This window comes from Lepidochelys olivacea, assembly GCF_965140295.1.
Source record: "Lepidochelys olivacea isolate rLepOli2 genome assembly, chromosome: 9".
Taxonomy (NCBI): domain Eukaryota; kingdom Metazoa; phylum Chordata; order Testudines; family Cheloniidae; genus Lepidochelys; species Lepidochelys olivacea.
The window spans coordinates 34,897,073-34,914,827 of NC_140419.1; the positions used below are offsets into that span (position 1 = coordinate 34,897,073).

A 17,755-nucleotide genomic window follows, 5' to 3' on the forward strand; every position below is an offset into this window, starting at 1 on the left:
CTTCAGTCACCCTCATATGCTCTCAATGGAACAAAAGTCAGTGGATCCACATAGGTGTAGATCATTTAGCCCCATGTTCACCTCACTACCTGCCTCCCCATAGAACCAAATCTTGGGTGTACCAGGGAACTGGAACCCACCTCAGAATACACTTCAGTGGCATGCAGGGTGTATGCACAGCATCCACGATATGCATCTGAGGAAGTGAGCTGTAGCTCACGAAAGCTTATGCTCTAATAAATTGGTTAGTCTCTAAGGTGCCACAAGTCCTCCTTTTCTTTTTGCGAATACAGACTAACACGGCTGCTACTCTGAAGCACAGCATCCCAGTATCCCTAGTGCCACCCTATACACAGAATAGCACTTCTCCCACAGAGTGTTCCCTGTTGCAAGCCTAATACCCCTTATTTTTGCACAGCACAGATCCTGCTTATTTTCTAATCAAAGTTGAATCAAGCGGTGCAATTTTAGTTGCATGCCAGACTAACAGTTCTGCAAAGATATATGGCAAGAGGAAACATACATTTTAAACCAAATAATGGCCCTCAGAAAAACCCTTTAAGGCATAGCCCCAGTGTTGATTAAAATATCCTAAGCAGGACAGACAAGATACCTGTTTCATTAGAACACTAACCATATGACAAAACAAAGTAGTCAATGGCTGCTATCCCAAGTATTCGGTGCTATATATGCAAATGCAAGTGTCCTTTTACAGCTACAGAAAGCCAATAGCAAGTTCTAATCTGTCTAATCTGTTGCAGAAAGAAATATTTTCTCTCCTGTGATTTCAAAAAAGAGGAGGAATAAATGCATTTAGTTATATTTGTGTACAAATTAAATAAAAAGTGGAAAGAATCTGCAATTTAACTTGCTGAGGGCCAGTCAGCCCCTCCTGCAGATTTTCCCAGAGGCCAGGTTCAGGTGGAGGATTTTTGCCTGGGGTTCCTCTTACACATTCTCAAGTCATTCTGTATGGAAGGTGGGTTCCCCTCTATGGAACAAATGGGGGCTGGTTTTGCCACAAATTCAAAGGTCTCTCAAAGGCCACATGGCATCCTTCAGCCATATCCTGGCAGCTTGGCTCAGTTGGTTCTACTATACTTATAAGGTTCATCCTGCGCCCATGCTAAGAGCCTGATCCTGCACCACTGAAGTCAATGGGAGTAGGGCCTCCTCATAGCATTAAAAAAAAAATAAAAAAGGAAGACGAGAAGGGACCATTATGATCATCCAGTCTGACCTGCATGACAGCAGGCCATGGAAAGTCCTGCATTGAGCTTAGTAAATTGTGGTAAATTATATGGTTGCTACCTACGTTCCTTCTGCTCTCTCAGTTGAACATGGTACTTTACTTCTTGCCCTAAGCTGTTGTGCACAGTTGCTACGCAATGTTGAAGAGCTGCTGAGTACTACATGAGTTGGGGGCTGTATTTCAGCAGTGGTCAAAGTGATCCCTATCTCATATCCTTTCCCTAGCTCACAAAGGTGTGGTGTGGTTTAATTAATAAATGTCAAAATCCTCATATCAAAGTCAGTAACAAAATACAAAAGAATTACTGTTTTATTCATGGACTCTCATGTAAATATCCTACATCATTTCTAAAAGATGAGGAGGCTTAAACCATGGTCCTCTTAATTTAGGAAAAATTAAAGGAACAAATATAAAGAAAAGGGGCTTTGTCACCCCACATCCCCAGTTATAATTCAAGGAAAAGATTGTGTTCATACAAAATCAGTTCAAGTTAAAAAGTCTAAACTGGATAAAATTTACCTCTGTTCTGCCACCTATGGAAATAATTTTACTACTGAAGCCAACAATTATCTTTCTGTATCCCTTGTTAATTGACATTTTGCTCCTCTTCCAACCATTGAAATGAAATGGATGTACTGGCTGTTGTTTCTGTGACTGGAGATTGCATTCCAGAATTCTTTGCTGCCCTCAGGTGGTCACCTTTGAGCTGTACACTTTCCCTTAGAAGACTAGGCTCAATTCTGCCCTTGGATTATGTTAGATACAGTAGTAGATAGGCTAAGTCAGAAAAGAAAAACCAATCTTCAAAAGGAAAAAAAAAAAGTTTCAGAGAAAAACAAATATAATTACGGTAAATAGTGACAGTGAAAAAGAGCAAAGAAAAGAAGCACCTAGGTACACGGTAGGAAGTGTAGGAATGGAGTGGTGGGGGGGGGGAGGAGGTGAGGAAAAAAGAAAAATTCTACCTATTACAAATTTAATAGAAAGTTTGTTGTATTCAGTCTTTTGAATATAACATGACTTAATGTTCATTAGGCTACTTAGAGAGAAAAAATCCAAACCCTAAAAAATGTTGTTAACCTTTGGCTAAGGAAGGGAATAGACACCGTCCTTGAGCCTTTTCCCTTTTGGAATATATATATACAGTATTACGTAAAAATATATACAGGTGATCTGTATAGTATTGCTAGGCATAGACATTAGTTACAGAGTTGTTTACAAAGAAGATACCTAATAACCATCATGTTAATTTTACAGAAATTTACCAATTGTTAAATGATACATTTAACTCTGGGAGAAAATGATGGAAGATACATAAGCTAGAAAAACCTGATAGGAGTGCAAATATCATTTGAAAGAAAAAACACTCCCAATCCGGTCTAACTTACACAGTTTCTCTGATTATGCTAAAATCACGAGTCTCTGATCATGCTTCTGAGAGGCTAAAACATGGCACTCATTGGGTTCTAAAGCTTACAAAAGGTAGAATGTGCATTGGCATAGCCAGCAAAAGTTGTAATTGATGCCAGGCATCTCACAGAAGGTATTGGAGACCTGATGAAGATTCCAGTAAGAAACAGTTATTACCTTGAGGAACATATTTTTCCTGGAAATTAAGCTCTATTTTCATAGAGAACTAAGCACAGGGCAAGATTGCACATTTTACTGCAAGCTGTCTTTGAATTATGAATAGGCCAAAAAGGTTAAAATAACTTTAACAAATAGAAAATCAAGTAATTTTTCAAAGTCCAACAAATTTGTACAGCTTCTCTGATTTATTGTCAGCTGTCCTGACCCTGGATAAGCATCATATCTTTCAGAAAAAGAGAACAGTAAGAAGGGAGTAAAAAGCAGGGTGGACAAAAATCAATGGTTTAAAAATATATATGTATATATTGTGACAGGGTCGGGCCAGATGGCTATAGGAGAGTAATTTTTTTTTTGAAGCAAAAGATGTTTTTATTTGCATAACACACTTACAAAGTAAAAACAGCAGCATATTCAATGTGTAACACAGCAACCAATCACAATTGTTTTCTCATTAGCTTCAGGGGAAGGAAGTGTTCAAGCTTGTGTGGGCCCAGAGCGGGGGGGCTTCCTCGACTCTTGTGGTCTTGCACCCTTCCAAGTTACCTGGTGGCCCAGAGCGAGGGGGCTTCATCGACTCTCAAGGTCTGCCACCCCCTCGAGTTACCTGGCGCCACGCCTCTGAAAGTACTCAACAAGAGGGGCAGGCTGTGGGGTGGACAATCCGGGGGGGGCACGCATACCCACATGTGAAGGGACCCCTCTAAGGTGGTGGTGTCCGCAGCAGCAATGGCTGGGGCTGGGGTTCCTTATTCTCTCCCCCAATCAAAGGGTCAGACAAAGGGACCCGGACGGGGACACCGAGCAGAGAACCCCGGACAGTGCCCACCGCTCCTCAAAAGCATCAAGGGAGTCGGTGGATGCCGCACAGAGGAACTCCGCCCGAAAACGTGAATGGGCCGATGATCGGAAAATGGCCCCACAGTCACACGAAACTCCATTGGCCAACCTCCTCTCTCCGGTTTTATAGATGGCCGTTTTAGCCAGGGCCAGGAGGAGGTTAACTAGGAGATCCCGCGACTTTGTGAGGCCATGGATGGGGAGTGCATAAATAAAAAGGTGAGGGGAAAAATGCAACCAAAAACGTAATAGGAGATTTGTGAGGAGCTGGAACAGGGGCTGCAACCTGGCGCACTCCAAATATACGTGCGCCAGGGTTTCCCTCACACCGCAAAACGGACAAGTATCTGGGATGGGGGTGAACTGTGCCAAATATGTGCCCATGCTCACAGCTCTGTGAAGGAGCCGCCAACTGATGTCCCCGACAGGCCTCGGAACCAAGGTGGAATATAGGCTGGCCCACTGGGGCTGCTCACCCTCCAAAGGTGGCAGAAGGTCTCGCCACTTTGTGTCAGGGCGGGACACTAGGGTGAGGGCGTGAAGGGTGTGGAGCACGAGCGTGTATAGATGTTTCCTTGGCGTGGTTTGGAAGCGTACCGGCTGCAGTTCATGCAGCCGACTCGCAGTAAAGTGGTGAGGGGGTTGATTGGATCTGCGGGGCCTGGGATAGAGGGTGGGCAGGGCGTACCCTCGAGTAGGACCCGGTCGTGGTAAGCTCGAGCAGCGGGCGGCAAAGCAGCCTTCACCTCCTGAAGTACGCGCCGTGGGGGTATGAGGTCTGGAGAACCCCATGTGCCGGGCGAGCGTCAGGGGATCCAGCCAGTCTCCTTGGTCGTAGTCCAGGAGGTCTCCAACTCTCGTGACTTCTGCAAGGATCAAGCTCTGGCGCACCGAGCGGGACTCCGCCACCTGCAAACGGAGCTCGGGGTTGTGTAGCGGGGCTCCGAGAGGAGATCTACCCCCTCAGTGGGCGCCACGGACCTGGTCGTTGAAAACAGTTTCCAAGTCCGGAGGAGGTCCTGGTAGAAGACTGGCAGCCCAGAGAGGTCTCGCGGAAGACCTCCCGGACGGAGATAAAAGAGCTGCCGGTCATATCGGAGCCCTCGGATGCAGCGCAGGATGGTGTGCGCCAGTGTGCTCCACGCCGAACTGCCTGCACCATAGAGGAGCCTCTGTAGAGCCCGGAGGCAGAAGACACGGACCTGAGTGTGTAGACACTTCAGGCCCTGTCCTCCTTCCTTCAGGGGTAGATGAAGAACCCCTACAGGGGCCCAGTGTGTTCCTGACCAAAAGAACCCCAGAATCGATGTCTGGAGGTTGGTCAGGAAACCTGGGGCCGGGACCAGGGTGTTGAGCCGGTACCAGAGCGCAGACAGGACTAGTTGATTAAGCACCTGCGCTCTCCCTCGGAGGGAGAGACATCGGAGTAGTCCCGTCCATTTCCGGAGGTGCTCTATCACCCCCGCCCTCTAAATTTTCCCAGTTCTCCGGTGGAGAGGGATGCGTGTCAGAAAGGTAAACGCTGAGGTAGAGCAGTGGACCCGCGCTCCACAGGATGGTCTGAAGCATGGGTGGGAGGGAGCTCGCCTGCCGCCAGTCTCCTACCGCCAAGCCAGAGCTCTTGACCCAGTTGACCCGGGCGGAGGAGGCTGCTGAATAGATGGTCTGGCAAGCCTCCACCTGCGCTAAGTCGCCAGCGTCCTGGATCACGAGGAGCACGTCATCAGCGTACACCGACGGGACCAGCCGCAGCTCTGGCTCCTACAGCACCAACCCTGTCAACCTCCTGTGGAGGAGACAGAGGAAGGGCTCAATTGCCAGAGTGTACAGCTGGCCCGAGAGGGGGCACCCCTGCCGTACTCCTCGCCCAAAGCTGACCAGTTCGGTCAGGGTCCAGTTGAGCTTAACCAGACACTCTGTGGAAGTGTACAGCACCCGCAGAAAACCCTCAAACTGGGGTCTGAAACGAAATGCCTGCAGAGTGCTCAGGAGGTACCCGTGGTCCACCCTATCGAATGCCTTCTCCTTATCTAGGGACAGGAGGGCGAACGACAGACCATCTCTACGCCCGAGTTCCAAAAGGTCCCGAACCAGAAATAGGTTATCAAAGATACTGCGGTCCGGGACGGTGTAGGTCTGGTCTGGGTGGATCACGTCCGCCAGCACAGACCCTAGCCACAGTGAGATTGCTTTCGCTATGATTTTGTAGTCCATGCTGAGGAGCGAGACGGGATGCCAATTTCGTAAATCACGGAGGTCCCCCTTCTTCGGCAATAAGGCGAGCACAGCTCGCCTGCACGAAAGAGAGAGGACCCCACTCTGCAGAGACTCGGCCCAGACGGTGACTAGGTCTGGGCCGAGGACGTCCCAGAACACGCGGTAGAATTCCACGGTTAGCCCGTCCATGCCTGGAGACTTATTAGCGGGCATATGACGGAGAGCTTCCGAGAACTCGGCCAGCATGAGAGGCAACTCTAGCCGGTCTTGGTCTCTTGCGCTGACCGTAGGGAGCTCCTCCCAAAGAATAAATTCTGCAAGCGCTAGGGTCGGTCGGATCTGTGGAGAAAAGACTCGCGTAGAAGGCTTGGGCCCTCCTGCACATCTCCGCTGGTTCCGTGAGGGGGGTGCCGTCTTCTGCCAGGAGGCAGGTGACATGTTTCTTGGCCCCCCTCATTTTCTCCAGGGCATAGAAGAAGTGGGAGCCGCGATCCATCTCCCTAAGGAGGCGGATGCGGGATCAAACAAAGGCGCCCCGGGCCCGATGGTCCTCGAGGGCCCGGAGCTCCTCCCACTTCTCCCGGCACGCTCCGCAGAGGAGCGGGTCTTCGGGGCTGGTGGCCAAACGCCTCTCCAGCTCTAAGACCTCCCATTCCAACTGCTCTATCGCCACATTTCTCTGTCGGCTGCTGTCCCGGGTGTAGTCGCGGCAGAAAAGCCGGGCGCGCACCTTCCCCAGGTCCCACCATCGCTGCACCGAGGGAAAGACACGCCGCTGCCCTCGCCAGGCCAACCAGAATTCCCAGAAGGATATCACGAAGCTCTCATCCTCCAATAGGCTGTTGTTAAAATGCCAATAGGCCGTTGTAAAAATGCCAATAGGCCGGCCCCGGTCTCTCCGCACAGAGGGAGGCTGTCACGGTGGCTAGGTGATGGTCAGAAAATGGGGCCAGCCAAATGCTGGAGGAGTGGACTCGTGAGAGATGGAAGCGTGATAAATAAATGCGGTCTAACCGGGAGTGGCTCGACTGACGGGCTTCCACCCGGACAAAGGTGAATGTGGAAGTGTCATCCGGGTGGTGGTCACACCAGATGTCCACTAGGGAGTGATGTTCAACTATCTCCCGGAGGGTGTCAGTGGCGGCCGGGCTCTGCTCGGTCCCCGAGCGGTCTCGCTCCTCAAGGGTGGTATTAAAATCCCCTCCTAGGACCAGGCACTCATGAGAATCTAAGGTGCCGAGGAAGGCAGACGCCCGCTGATAGAATTGCAGCCACTCCGGGCCCAATGTCAGGGCATAGACGTTAACGAGGTTAACCACGAGCCCCTCTATACGGACCCGGAGATGCAGCAGGTGGCCCGGCATGGCCTCGGCGACCCCTAGCAACTCAGGCCGTAGGTCAGGGGAGAACAGGGTCGCCACTCCAGCCTGCCGAACCATGGAATGGCTAAAGTAGACCCTGTCTCCCCACTCCAGCCTCCAACTGTCTTCGGCGGTCGGATCCGTATGGGTCTCCTGCAAGAAAATCACAGAGTACCCTCCCTCCCGAAGGAAGAAGAGCACCTGGGACCTGTGGAGAGCCATCCTACAACCCCGGATGTTCAACGTTGCGATGGTGAGAGGTGTCCTGGCGAGGGCCAGGGGGGATCCTCACTGGCAGAGACGCTCGCATCCCCCAGCGGGCCACCCAACAGTCCTTGACCCATCCCGTAGGTGAGTAATTGGTCACGGAAGACGTGGACCCGCCAGTAAGCCGCGGCATCCTGCTTCCCCATCCGTTTACCTTTCCCCATGAGGTCCCTTGTGGCCCGGAGGATTTGAGAAAAGTCCCCCCCATCGCTGGAGAGCAAGCTGTACCTTGTTGCGGGAGCCACGGACATCCTCTAAAAACTTCCACAGCTCTCGTCACAGCTCATGGGGGGGTGGGGTTACGGTTTCCCGGTTGGTCCCCAGTGGGGCCCTTGGTGCAGCCCCATGGCCCACTAAAACGGGCAAGCAGGGTGCGGACCCCCGACGGGGTGCCTGATGGGCTGGAGCTTCTAGGCCCGCCTCAAGCCCTGGGGCGATAGGGGCAGTGGAGGGAAAATAGCAGCCCCTAATGGGTCAGGGCAGGAGAACGCAAAGGCCGCTCTCTGGGGTCATCAGTTGGAAAAGGGAAGGAGACAGCCCCGAGGGCAGCAATAACATCGCAGGAGGTAGACTGGATAGGGGTAGAGGCAGGGGCAGAGGCGAGGTTCTGGGTTTCGGGAGGCAAGCAACTGGATGGTGGCGCCTCCTGATCAGGCTCGAGGGTTAAGGGGGTGGGGAGGGAGCTCTCAGTGATACCAGGCACGGGCTCTATGGTGGATTTAGTGGCCACAGCATCAGGAGGTGGATTATCTTCTGTTGGGCCCCTGCCCAGGAAGGAAGTCGATTGCTCCGCACCAACGGGGAGTGCCCCTGGCGACTCGTGTCCCGGCCGCATGGCGCCGGCTGTCACCTGAGAGGCTTGGTGGTCGTCAGCGGGGTGCCATCAGCGGCCGGGTCGATGAAGGAGTCCAGGGGCTCCTCGGAGGTGGGAACAGAAGCAGCAGTTAGGGGGAGGGAGCATGGGGAAAAGAGGGGTGGAGTGAGGTCGCCCAAATCAAGGTTACGGGCCCCCTGGTGGGGGACTAGGAAGGACCCCTCGAGTGCCTTTCCGTCACACGCCGCCGACAGCAGTAGAAGCTGCACTTCCTGGCGGAAGAAAAAGATGTGACGGAGGGTGGGGTCCTTGCAGCCCAACGGGAGAGGGCTGATGACAGAAACAGGTTTCCCCAGGGTGGAAAGGGCGGGTAACAGGGCGGCACTGGGGAGAAAAAGAGGGACAGAAGTCAGGACCAGGTGGACGCCCAGGTCCTCTAGCGGCTCTAGGGGGACAAACATCCCCCCCACCGCCAGGCCCCTCTCCACCGCTTCCTGGGCGGCAGCCTCTGATGCTAAGAAGACGACTTTCCCATACATTTTGGAGGCTGCCACAATGGCCAAGGGCCCCACCACCCTCGCCAACGCCCGCAAGTAGGTCTCCACGTGGGGCGAGGCGGGCACCAGGAGGCATCGGACACCGTGCTTCTTTGTCATGGTGTGGAAGGGGCCCCGGCCACTGTTGATGGTGGCGTAGGTGGTGGGCAGGAGAGATGACGAGGTGGCAGGCGGGGGGGGCTGCTGCCACCCGGGCATACATCCTGGGGGGTGAGGGAGGGACACCCGCAGAGCTGATGGGGGGGGGTAGAGGGGAAGGACGCCGTGGTCGGTGGCGGGGCCGCAGCAGTGGGGGTGGCCCCTGCCACGGAGGGCCTGGTGGTTTTAGCAGGGCCCTTCCCCTTCTTCTTGCCCTGGCCTTTCCTGCCAGCTGGGGGACTCCCCTAGAGTCTGGGGAGGCAGTGGGCATGGCAGCGGCAGAGGTCACCCCCCCCCGGTGCCGTCCATTGCCAATGCCCCAGCGGGGGCGGTGGCAGGTGGTTAACAGGAGTTGGGGTCAGGTAAAAAGGGACAGGCTGTGGGATGGGCAGTTCAGGGGGGGGGCACATGAACCACCGTACGCTTGTCCAGAGAGTCCTGTTTGGTTGGCTGGTGCTTCTGGCCCACACGGTGGAATCAGGGCGAGCAGCTAAGTCCAGAGGCAGATGTTAAACAGCCAGCAACGAGGATGGAGGGGGCAGTGAGGAAGATAGTGTGGGGGTTGGGAGGACACAGATGGATCGGGGGGCAGCTCAGTGCCACACCCCCTGTGTCCCTACAAACACAGTCAAGACACAGTCAAGGCCTCCCCCCACACGAGAGCACAGTTCGAAAGTTACTCAGTCTTGGGCCCCCTCCACGGCGATTTGTAAATTCCCCAGGCGGTGTTCCTCCGGTAGACGGCTGTTTCTCTTTCTCTCTATTCTGGGCTTTCTCCGCAGCTGCAACATTCCAGGGATGCCGGAGCAGATGATAAAAGTTCCTCTCGGCCGAATATGGGTCCACAAACAAACAGCAAGCGGCTGGGGCTGGGGGCTGGGTCCCTCCACTCCCCCACTCCGGGGAGCGGGTCAGCAGGCCCCCCCTCTCTCGGGGGCGTGGGGGGGGGTTTCAGCTGGAGCGGCAGCAGCGTCTGAGGCCAGGTGGGCGGGTGCTAACAGCCGGCCGGCAGCCTGCCAGCACTCTAGCAACAGCAGAGAAAGAAAAAAAAACAACAAAAAGAAAGGAAAGGGGGGAGAGCGTCTGGCCCAGTCGGGGGGAAAGCCAAAAGCAGGGGCAAAAAGCAAGGAAGGCCCAGGCCAGAGGGCAGCAGGAGAGCAGGCTAAGTAGGTCCCTTTTCCCTAGGTAAGGGAACAGGGAAGGTTCGAGAACCATCAGGAACCTTCTGGAGACAATTAAGACAGGCTGATTAGAACACCTGCAACCAATCAAGAAGCTGCTAAAATCAATTAAGGCAGTCTAATCAGGACACCTGGGTTTTAAAAAGGAGCTCACTTCAGTTTGTGGGTGGGTGGAGTTGGGAGCAAGAGGCACTAGGAGCTGAGAGTGAGAATGCGGACTGTTAGAGGATTGAGGAGTACAACCATTCTCAGACACCAGGAGCAAGGTCCTATGGCGAGGATAAAGAAGGTGTTAGGAGGAGGCCATGGGGAAGTAGCCCAGGGAGTTGTAGCTGTTGCACAGCTCTTCCAGGAGGCACTCTAGACAGCTGCATTCCACAGGGCCTTGGGCTGGAACCCAGAGTAAAGGGCGGGCCCGGGTTCCCCCCAAATTCTCCCAACTCCTGGTCAGACACAGGAGTCGACCTGGACTGTGGGTTCAGAAAAACGGCCAAGCTGAGGGCTGCCATGAAGCTCCAAGGCGAGCAAATCCTCCAATAAGCTCAAGACCCACCAAGGTGGAGCAGGAACTTTGTCACTATGTATATATATATATATATCAGATTTTTTTTTTTATTTAAATGGAATTTTTTTTGATAAAATCCTTTTTGAGGAAAAACCCTATCTAAAGATAGTTTTAATTAAGATACATTATAGCTCAAAGATATCTCATCATGGAATAAGGATTATAAATTCTAATTGTATAGTATGAGACAATATATTCATGTAATATTTAAGAAAAGTTTTGTAAATGAGTTCCAATAGTTCATGGATTAGGGACCCAATTTTATGGGGCTCCAGGGGCTTCTGTATAGATTATTTAGGTTAATCTTTCTATCCAGCCAATGGGACTCAGGGCTCAGTCTAGAAGATACCATCAGAGATGCTTAGTTTTGCAGTTCTCAAACGGTGGATTTGTGTCTCCAGAGATAACATGCTTGTTAACAGAGAAAATGTTTTTAAATAAATATATAGAGGTGAGAAATAATAGACCTCAACTCTATTGTCTCTCTGCAAATTTGTGTACACAGAGTCAATCCCTTACCTCTCTCTAAAAGTGCAAAGTTTCAAATAGATCTGGATAAGGAGAAGAAGTCTGGAGATAAATGTGAGAAGGGAGGGACAGGCACTAGAAACAAAAGTGAAACTGTTTGAGCAGCATATTCCAGAAGTCTTGAGGTCTTTCTGAGTGTAGCCTTCATTGATTTGAGATCTACCATACCATTCTCTCACTAGAAGGGAAAACCTATAATGGCAGCAGGCCATAAAAGAGATCCAGTTTGGGAATAAGAATGATTCAGGAAATATATGTTTGGTGACGATGTTTTAAAGAAAGTCACACCAGTGGACTGGTGGAAGTCATTAAAGCACTTGGATTCAGAGACCGTTGAAGTGATAATCTCACTTTTAACAGCAGTAGCTTCTTCTGCTGGTGGAGAAAGACTATTTTCTTCCTTTGGACTAATTCATTCCAAATTGAGAAATCATTTGGGACCTGAAAAAGCAGGAAAGCTTGTTTTTCTTTTCCAGATTATGAACAAACAGGAAAATGAAGGGGAAGACAACATTTTAAGTTTCTCATGTTGACCTGGCTGACATAGTCGATTTAATTTTTTTAAAAAAAATATTTCATTTACGTATTTTAGTTTAAAACAATTTTAACAAAAACAAACCTGATTTTAAAAAAACGTGAATGTTTAACTAAATTAAAAAATTCATATGCTTGTTTTGTTAAAATATTATATGTTTGCTGTTGAAGAAAAAAAATCCAGAATACATAACGTTGTTGTTTTAGTTAAATAAAACAATTTAAATGTCTGTCTGGTGATGTTCTCCTCCTAATACAGCACGGCAAGAAAATCCTCCACATATTAATGATTAACCTGTTGAATTGGAGATAGTTCACCTCCCAAAGACTTCATAGATATCTGCTTCAATTACCTTTGGTAAATGAAATAACCAAACAATCATTCATTTTCTGATATTGTAAAACTAATCTGAAAAGATAAATCACTTAAAAATGGATAGTGTGTACCTTCTAAAAAATGAAACCTACATCTATCTCTGAGTTGTGAAGAATATGTATTAAGGTTATAACAACCAACAAGAATGCACATTTATGTAGACATCCATGATTAAATTGAGTCTTCCTGATTCGTGATTTAAATCAAATCCACCCTGGTAAAAAGAATGACTTAGAACTGAAAGTCTTTCAGTGTTAATTATGAAGTTACTACTGTGACACTAATGTCTAAACCAACTTCAGAACAGCAAAGAGAACCTTAAGTTAAAGGGAGACTGTCAGCTGGCCAATCACTTTTTCCTCTAATAATGTTGTACTTGCTAGTAACACCTAGAATGACTATGGGGGAAAGAATTTAGCAAACCAGTTCTTAATATTTTTCAGTTTGTTTATTTTGTGCACATGGCAGCACTTTGTGTATTGCTATTTTACTGATTTCGCCAAATAGGTAGTTTCTCCCTCACTGAAACATCAGCAGGTAAGATGAACAGATATACTCTTTAAAAAAATCCCAACCATTCTATTTAAAGGGTACTCTGTTGGAACCTGGATTCTTTTTTTTTAAATTAGTCATTATAAAAAGATTCAGATTGACAGGTAAAATTTTCAGAAGTGGCCAAGTGATGTAGGAGCTTAAATCTGATAGGACTTTAGCATCTTTTACATTTTATTCAAAGCACAAACATTCCAAAAGTGTAGTATTCGACTGCAATATCAATAGACAGTAACCACAACAACATAAAAGTAAAGTCACTACCAAAATATTTTTCAAAGTGACTGTGTGAAATCTTGGTCATTATATTACTAAACATACAATTTATAAATATTTCAAACTTTGTTTTACTTATAGTGTTCTCCACACCATCAACAGCAGCCAGAGGGAGGTTAAGTATATTTATTTACTGAACTACCTCTGAATTATTTCTTCTGTTTCTTTCAGGGTCAGCCTGGTCACTTAGGTGCTCAAGGTCCAATTGGATCTTTGGGATGTACAGGGCCAGATGGTTTGCAAGGAGAGAAAGGAGAGAGAGGTGAGAATGGGCTGCCTGGGCCCGCTGGAGAAAAGGGTGATAAGGTAGGAAATGCCATGGGAAGGTCTTTTTTAGTATGTAAAATATAACGGTGAATATTGCAAAATGAAACAAATCAAGAACAATAAAAGCCTTTACTGAACGTTAAAATTACATGGACATCTCCTGTTCTTACTCATGCAAAACTTCCACTGAAATCAGTTGTAGAGCTGCCTGAGAAAGAACTGCAGAATTTTGCCCCAAGTTATTAAATTGAAGTTGGCAGTAAAAAGTTAAAATTCAGGGGTCTAAGTGTCCATTTGATATGTCCCACCTCACTCACATTAGTATCAAGGTGGTTACGTGCAGAATACGGGAAGAATAGAACTTTAAAATAGTACTATACAATAGGCATAACTTTGCCACCTTTGGTTATGGTGGGTAATGGAATCATAAATGGTGCCTTTTATTATAATTCAGCCTTTGGTTTTACATAGTTCTACAATCCTTGAACCTTTACCCTGGCTTTCACTTGTCTAATTCCATTGACACCAGTGTCAGTGAGATCAGAATTTAGCTTCTTTTGTACAACTCCACTAAAATATAGGGCTTGATCCTCCTCTGGAGTCAAGAAAAGTTGTGCCATTGATATAAGTGGGAGCAGAAGCCAGCCTCTAATATGACACATGCTATTATTTTACACATTATGGCTAAATTCATTTTTTGAGTAATCCCTTGTGCTTTAATGGATGAAGTTGGCCCCAAGAATTTAATATTGTCCCCCAGTACCATTTGTGGCATTCATAGCTATCATTGATCATTGTTCAAGATACACTAGCTAGATAACCTCAGGTGGAGTCTGTCCACTTTATATCAGAGATACAAAGTGGGTGAGGTATATCTTTTATTGGACCAATTTCTATTGGTGAGAGAGACAAGTTTTCAAGCTACACAGAGCTCATTTTCAGGTCTGGGAAAGGTAGTCAGAGTATCACAGCTAAATACAAGGTGTTTTACCATAACTGGCCACTTGGCCTTGAATGGTCTCTTACAATATGTGTTAACTATTTATGCTAAACAATCTGTTCCACCTTGTATTTAGCTGTGACACTCTGAATATCTTTCCCAGACCTGAAGAAGAGCTCTGTGTAGCTCAAAAGCTTGTCTCTTTCACCAGCAAAAGTTGGTCGAATAAAAGATATTACCTCACCCATCTTGTTTCTCTAATATTCTGGTATCAACACAGCTACAGCAACACTGCAGACATCTTATATAGCCGTTTATCCTGTAGGGAGGTCTTAAATTCATGATTCAAATGTGACTTTATTTCCTGATAGTTTTTGACCTAATTTTACAGCACTACATCCTCATGTTGTCCTCAGTTTCAAAGTGTTCTCAAAGAACAAAATTGTAAAAGTGATTTATTTTTTTAGGGCCCAACAGGAGTCCCAGGATTTCCTGGTTTAGATGGTGTGCCTGTAAGTACACTGCCAATATTGTGTTATAAAGATTACAGTTCGTCTGAACCCATAGGGAACTATTTTAACAGGTTACCTAAATAATCAGATATGGTTAGTTTTATACCCTTCGTTACTATATCACCTGGAGAGCTGCATATGTTGTACATGTGTGAAAAACAAAGTAAACCATTATGACATTTAGTATTGATAATACTTCACACTTTACATGTTTTCCAAAAGACAGTACAAACCAACTAATTAAATCCATTAACACCTCTTTGAGTTAAGTAAATATTATTACCATTTTACAGAGGGGGGGATTGGAGATAGAGAGGTTAACTGAGACTTGCTCAAATCCATGCAGCATGGAAATGCCAATGCCAGGATTAAAAACAAGTAGTTTCTGACTCTAGTCTCTAAAGTAGACCACACAGCTTCTGAATATTCTTAAAATAGCTAAAAGGATCCCAAAGTATCTTTTTCTGTTGAAACATTTTGAGCGCTGTGCAGCAGTCCTTACTCAAATAAAAATCCCATTGAAACCAACTCGGGGAGGGATAGCTCAATGATTTGAGAATTGGCCTGCTAAACCCAGGGTTGTGAGTTCAATCCTTGAGGGGGCCATTTAGGGATCTGGGGGAAAAAATTGGGGATTGGTCCTGCTTTGAGGAGGGGGTTGGACTATGTGACCTCCTGAGGTCCCTTCCAACCCTGATATTCTATGATTCAGTGGGAGATCTTCTGAATAGGAACTATAGATCTGGATACCTCAGTATTAAGGTAGACAGAAATACAGCTTTGAGTACAAGGTGTCATATATAAATGGAAGTGAAAGGACAGGATGCTCTATTAAATCAATATTTTGAAAATGATTTTTTATTAGAGTTAAATCCTGGGAGGGCCTTTATGACTACAAAAGTGGAAATAGTGCACTTTGGATGTTCATGTAGGCCAGGAAGCAGAAATCCTGTGGAGGGGATCTCTGATCCATTTGTGCTCTGTGTTTGCTCTCCATATCTGTCCATGTAGTTGGGATTGTTTCTAGAGGAGCTGTAAAAGACATGACTCCGTAAGATCAAAATCTATCATAGAGAAGACAACAGGGTTGTGTCTGCTAGAGTTGTCTGGAAAATAGAAATCCCTTTCCATGAAAAATTGCATGTTTGGGAAAAAAAATTATCCTGAATCAGGACGAAAAGACAAGGATGCAAAATTTTTCACAGGAAGGGATTTTTTAAAAATTATTGTTTCAGAAGCACTAAAATGGGATTTTTTTTATTTGCCAGCTTCCCGCTTGGAAGGTTCTTCTTCCAGACAACAATCTTCCAGGTTGGCTGCCGAGGAGTAGTCATTTCAGTTTTTGCAATGGAAAACCTAACTTTTTTTTGGCAAAACTGACATTTTCATTTGACAATTTTTAATTTTGCCCAAAAGGCATTTTCAGTTGGAAAATTATTCTGATGGAAAATTCCCAACCAACCTCACTGTCCACTACTCTCCCATTCCTATAATAGTGAATGGTCAGTGCATCGGGGGTTGGAAAATCAGTTCCTCCATCCCACAGTTTGTGTGTGGATTTTCCTGAGCTCACAGTATGTTTGACTCAAGTTGTGCCCTATTTTCTTGAATTGCACCCTAACAGTAAAAAAGGGCCTAGCTAGTTTGGGATGACCTTAGTGTAGGTCATTCACAAGGAATAAAACCTTTGCATGTTTCTCCAAATATAATAGCTCTTTATTGCTTCCAGAAGGAATTTACTCTCGGAGAGCTTGATTTTGCTTCCAGTGAAGAAAAACTTTTGTTATTGATTCTAATGAAAGCAGCATCCAGCCTAATTCTCTGACTCATCCAGCAGAGCTACTGTGCATTAAAGAAGGGAATGTAAGAGGTATCAGACCAAAAACTCTAGTTTCAGATTATAGCCCCTTTGAGCCTATTGCTAGGTGTAAGGAAAATTCTCATAGATCTCAGTGGGAGGCTTTTCCAGTGTAAAGAGTGTAGAAGCGAGATATGTGGGTGATCCTCTGTCCCAATTCTGGGTTACCAGTGTCACTGTGGTGTTTAGACAAAACCTGAACCTAAATAACCATGCCATCTTTACATGTAATTAAACCCTCACTAGGGATATCCTGGAGTTGAAGGGTCCAGGGGCAAACCTGGCTTGGATGGCTGCAATGGTTCAAGAGGAGATCCTGGATTTCTAGGAGAGAGAGGGTGTATTGGACCAAGAGGCTCATTTGTAAGTTATGAGCTTTATTATATCTATTTAAACTTTCTCTCCATGTTAACACCTTTCAAAATTAAAGGGGCATTAGGCTTATGACTCTGGGTACCTGAGCTCATGTCCTGACTCGGCCATCTTCTACACCGCACCTTTTATGAGGTGCTGACTGGGCTTCCCACTCCTCCTGTTAGCTTCAGCGAAGTGGAGGGTGTTCAGCACCTTGCAGGATCTGGTGTTAGGTTAAAGATGAAATTAAGTTTGCTAACCCTTAAACTGAAGTTCTGCAGTACTTGATCACACAAGAACTCCTTCAAGCTCAGAGAGCTGTGTAGGAAACATACTTGCGTATATACCCACACCCTTCAAGTGTGCCTTTTCTCTACTTGCCTAAGCTATGCCTCACCGGCTACACTACCGTTTATACCCATGCTAGGGGGACTGCACTGATATGTACTCCATATGCCGCTGAAAGAAGCATGCCGTGTAGACATACCTTGAGATGCACACAAGCACCTTGTGCTCCCATGTAATAGCCAGCCACAGGCTGGCCCCGAGGTATATTTTATAAAACTGAAATATTTAAAATTACCTCTCAGATTGTTAGCTTTTCCCTCTGAAAACAGAAAGTGTGTCTGAATTAAAATTGGTCCAATATTTTAATATTGGCTAAAGGAGATTAATAACTCAGAACCAGATCCTCAGTTGGTGGAAACTGGTATAGCTCCAGTGACTGCAATGGAACTATGCTGATTTACGCCAGCCAAGGATCTGACCCACAGTGTTTG

The 17,755-nt window shown here is 47.1% G+C and overlaps 1 protein-coding gene across 1 annotated transcript in view; it reads left to right on the forward strand.

Annotated features, from left to right (window-relative positions):
- COL4A4 (collagen type IV alpha 4 chain) overlaps positions 1-17,755 on the forward strand; it is a 133,038-nt gene that overhangs the window by 32,123 nt on the left and 83,160 nt on the right. The window contains exons 4-6 of the mRNA XM_084639793.1: positions 13,217-13,351; positions 14,720-14,764; positions 16,869-16,985. Coding sequence (XP_084495919.1) covers positions 13,217-13,351; positions 14,720-14,764; positions 16,869-16,985 — 297 coding nt within the window. The remainder of the gene's footprint in view (positions 1-13,216; positions 13,352-14,719; positions 14,765-16,868; positions 16,986-17,755) is intronic.